This window comes from Mesitornis unicolor, unplaced genomic scaffold, assembly GCF_000695765.1.
Source record: "Mesitornis unicolor isolate BGI_N332 unplaced genomic scaffold, ASM69576v1 scaffold46055, whole genome shotgun sequence".
Lineage (NCBI taxonomy): Eukaryota > Metazoa > Chordata > Aves > Mesitornithiformes > Mesitornithidae > Mesitornis > Mesitornis unicolor.
In genome coordinates, this window is record NW_010187037.1 from 1,073 (window position 1) to 5,503 (window position 4,431).

At 37.2% G+C, this 4,431-nt stretch overlaps 1 protein-coding gene across 1 annotated transcript; it reads right to left on the reverse strand.

The window, feature by feature from the left end:
* Positions 1-2,101: 2,101 nt before the first annotated feature.
* On the reverse strand, positions 2,102-4,278 carry MED31 (mediator complex subunit 31; the record flags this gene model as incomplete). The annotated part of the gene is given in 4 exon segments (XM_010185309.1): positions 2,102-2,310; positions 3,380-3,476; positions 4,085-4,176; positions 4,178-4,278. Coding segments are annotated over 4 exon segments (483 nt in total), but the record flags the coding sequence as incomplete, so codon positions are not given.
* Positions 4,279-4,431: the final 153 nt, after the last annotated feature.

The following is a 4,431-nucleotide window of genomic DNA, read 5'->3' on the forward strand; positions in this document are numbered from 1 at the left end:
ATATGGAACAGTAAGTTATTTATTTTATGTTCTGGATTTACAGGCATTCAGATGGGAAACTGGCAGGAGCTTATGGCTTTAAATAAGTCATACATATGTTGTGATACCCTCTCTTGTTTAAAAAGGGCAGACAATTAGGAACAGCTTTTCTGCTCCCACCCATGCACTCTTCCTGGTGCAAACAGTTCCTCTAGAGAGAGCCACTCTGCTTTCTGTATAATGTTGTCTATAATAAATATACTTTAAGTATTTACACTTAGCATGTAGTGGTTGAGAGGCAGAGGAAATTCTTAGCACCGTATTGTTAGCTTCTTGATGTGCAGCTCCTCAAATTTTAAAAGATCCGAGTGCTGAATTATGGGAGTGAAAGTTATATGCAGTACGCTCCTGACAGACTACAGCTCAAGTTTTAACTTGTGCATATTAATTAAATGAGCAGTTACTTAGAAATGCCCCTTCCAAGGCCAGAAAACCCTAAGGCGTTTTTCAGTTATTCTTACCTTGCTTGCTCTACCCCACTCTCCCTGGAAAAGCAATTTCTGGAGTATGGCTAATACTAGTATGTCAGATGGCTGTAGAACAGGTTTTTGAACTGCCCCTGAAACATCTTAACCTTTCTTTCAGCCTCAGAAGCTGGTTGAAGAAGAATGTTTTAAAGCAGAACTTGTGCGTATGTTGTTTACTGAAGACTAAATCCTCCAGCAGTCAAATCACTCATAAAGATGTTACTATCAAGTTATTTGCGGTGTCCTTTCAAGGAATCCTTAACCTTTTAAAAAACATCATGGTTAACTACTTTGGACTAGTCAAGAAGGGTATAATTCAATTCTAGATCCAAACATTCCACTAAAATCATGCAACAAAAAACTGTATCTTTCCTTTCACATTCAAATAAACTTGAATTTGCAAACACTCTTTTTAGAGGAGCTGACTTCATGTTATAAACTGAGAAAGCAGCCTACAATTACTTTACACTAAGACTTAACTGCTAAGTTATACCTTTAATAGTAAATAGGGGGGGCAGAAGTAAAAGAAAAACCTGCTTATGCCAAGTCTGACTTCACATAGTTAATGAAGTTGCAAAGATAAATTTTCAACATCGGAGATATTTAATAGCTCATCTGTTCAGTCCAAGTATGATAAACTGAAGGCTGACAGTCCCGGTGTCACTGGTCACGTTAAGGGTTAAACTGAGGCAGCACCTGCTCCTACAGTGATATGTAACATGAATGCAGCATGAATACAATGTAAAATACAAAAATTAAATCCCTGACAGCTGCCAAAATAAAACCTATAAAGGAATAAAGGACAAATGATTCTCCAATACTGCAAGCGTTTACACCGTCTTTTTGTGACATGAGTTGTTTTGACTACATGTACTGAAGAGACACCTAAGAGCAGCGACTACAACACTGGCAGGAAACCAAGATTAAAGTAAGCTGACTTTAATGGAATAGATACAACTGCAGTCTCTTTCCTTCTGCTGAGTATCTGCAAAGTTTATTCTTTCTTATGCGTGCTCCACTCATCCAGTCCTTGTCTCATTGCACTTTTATTTCTATCTCTAAAACACACTGTAGGGAACAGCAACACTGACTGCCAGGTAAAGAAAAATGAAAAGTAATAGCTCAGCTTAGTTTCAAGGCAAAAATGCACAATTTAGTTCTTGTACAATATCATCACTCCAACTTTGCTCTTTCTGTAGTTGTAGAAAGTAGTACATGAGGAAGTTCTTAGCCACACTTGGAGACACATCGTTTTTCTCCAGGAAAGATGCCTCTTAAGAACAGACTTCTGAGCTAGACTTTCTGTTAGCTACTTAAATGTCAGTGCCCTCACAACTATGGTTTTTTTTCAAAATCAAGAGGAATGAATAACTACAGTAAGTAATGGTCTTACAAAATTGTCCATGCTACAAAATAAATTGCAGAAGTAGGTGTTTATCAGTCTTGTATCTTTAAAAAAGTTGATGAAAGAAAAAAAGAAATCAGTTGATAAATCAGAAATTAAACATACACACACCCACAGCCAAACCTACAAAGAGTTTCATTCCTCTCTTGTAAATACTTGAACTGACAGAAAGCACATCTTATTATCATCGCTCTTCCAAGTGCCTTTCATTTTACAGAGGTGTTGTTTTGTTGCTGCTGCTCTGCAAGTGCTTGCTGGAGGCGCATTCTTTTCCGGGAATAGTGCTGCCAGTGAAGAATCTGTTGCTCGTCAATAAATTTAGCACACTGAGCATTTACCAGTTCTTTGCGGAAGTGTTCATACTGGAGCAGCTCTAACATATGCAAACATTGAGGGTATCTGGATTAAAAATAAACAGACATTAATAGAAGTTTTTAGAAGATGCACTAAAACTGGAGTCTCCAATAGTTCTGCAGTTCATTATTAGTTTTATCATGTATGTGCTTTACTCAAGTATCAAACCACACTGTAACTTAATTGCTTCAGTATTAGGCTAGGAAACAAGAAGCCCTAAAACAGTTTACAAATGGATACACATGCTTGCTTAGAGTAGCTTTTCTAATGGCTAGATTTTACTAAAACAAATACACAACTACAATATCTGTTTCCAGAGCTCATTTAAAGAACATAACCAAAAACTGTTCCCAAAACTTGAACGGAGTTTGCACATGCACAAAAATGCAGTCATCCTTTGTTTCGTGTAAGCATTAACAATGCAAAAAAATCACTCTTAAAATGTACTTACTGGGCTTAACTGAAGTAGTTTAGTACCATAATGCTCAATAGTTTTATTTTAAACAAATGGTAAAGTGCAGATACAGGCTGCAAGAGGAAAATTCCACACATGACTAATGAATCACAGAATCACAGAACGTTGGGGATTGGAAGGGACCTCCAAAGCTCATCCAGTCCAATCCCCCTGCCGGAGCAGGAACACCCAGATGAGGTTACACAGGAAGGCGTCCAGGCAGGGTTTGAATGTCCGCAGAGAAAGAGACTCCACAACCTCTCTGGGCAGCCTGGGCCAGGGCTCTGTCACCCTCACTGAGAAGAAGTTTCTTCTCCAATTTAAGTGGAAACTCCTGTGTTCCAGTTTGTGTCCATTACCCCTTGTCCTATCATTGTTTGTCACCGAGAAGAGCCTGGCTCCATCCTCGTGACACTCACCCTTTAAATATTTATAAACATGAATGAGGTTATAAACATGAAAGACAGGTTTTATAATTTTGTCTACTCTTGCTACATCTGGACTATTTGAAACAGGAAAATTTATGTTGCATATGAACACAATGGGGAGGACAAAGGTAAAGATACAGGCAGATATCAAATACTGACCTGCTGCTGTACAGTACCTAACAGAAGGTAAACATAAAATCATTTAAATGAACCTCAGTGATTTAACACTTACTTCAGGTACTTTGCGTATTCAGGTTCTTTCCAATAAAGTAAATATTTAAGGTAATTTACAAAAGCTTTGTCTTTGAAGTAGCCTCTTTGTGCAAGAACTAAAATAAAATGACAAATAAGGAATTGTCAGTTACAGACACATGAAAAATCTGCCAGACTTGAATAGATATTCACAAAACTATGCAAAGAGGTACTTTAGTCAAAACTATAATTACAATCAAGCATTGGTAATTCAAATTGGAAAAACCATAGGGAAAATAGTTTTTTTTCTTAACATACTAGGCATAAGAAACTAGTCTGTGTAACTTCCATACAACAGCAAGGAAGAGACCAGCTCTTTGAAACAGGATGTTTTGACTGTAGCATCAAAGCTGGCAGGAAATTCAGTACAGTACCTGAAACTATTATTAACATGAGTAAAATTCTGGTTTTAGGTAACTTGACATTACTTTTTAACTACAAGCTTCAACTTTTTTTTTTCTCCATCAAATAGATGCATATTTTTTCCTGTCAACCGATAAAACATTTTACATTTAAAAAAACCCCACGTTAGAAAATCTCAGCAAATTAAATTAGAGACTACCTTTATGCTGTGAAAGGCCCATTATCTATTTAGCTCTCGCTCTCCCTGTTTAACATTACTGGTAATAATAAACACTATTAAACAATATTAATTCATCAGGATCCTGGTATTTAAAGTACTCACAGTTGAGGTAATTTGGATTTGCTAGACATTGAACAAACTCTAACTCCAGCTGGAACCGAAGTCGATTTCCTGTATCATCTGATAAACGAGAAATACAGTAAGAATTGGATCCACACAACAGATTTGAAAGTCATTTTCTCAGTTTGAGCCACACCAATAGAGGTAACGTGTTTAAACAAGAGAAAAAACAGTAACTCCCCAAAATGAATACAGATTCAATTAGCAAAGGTTCCATTACACTGGGTTTGGTTGTTTGTTTATTAAACGGCCAACCAAGTGTAAAGAATGGAGGGATGCCCACTGACACTTTAGAGTGAAAGAAGTGGGCTCGTCCCCCGCTCAGCACC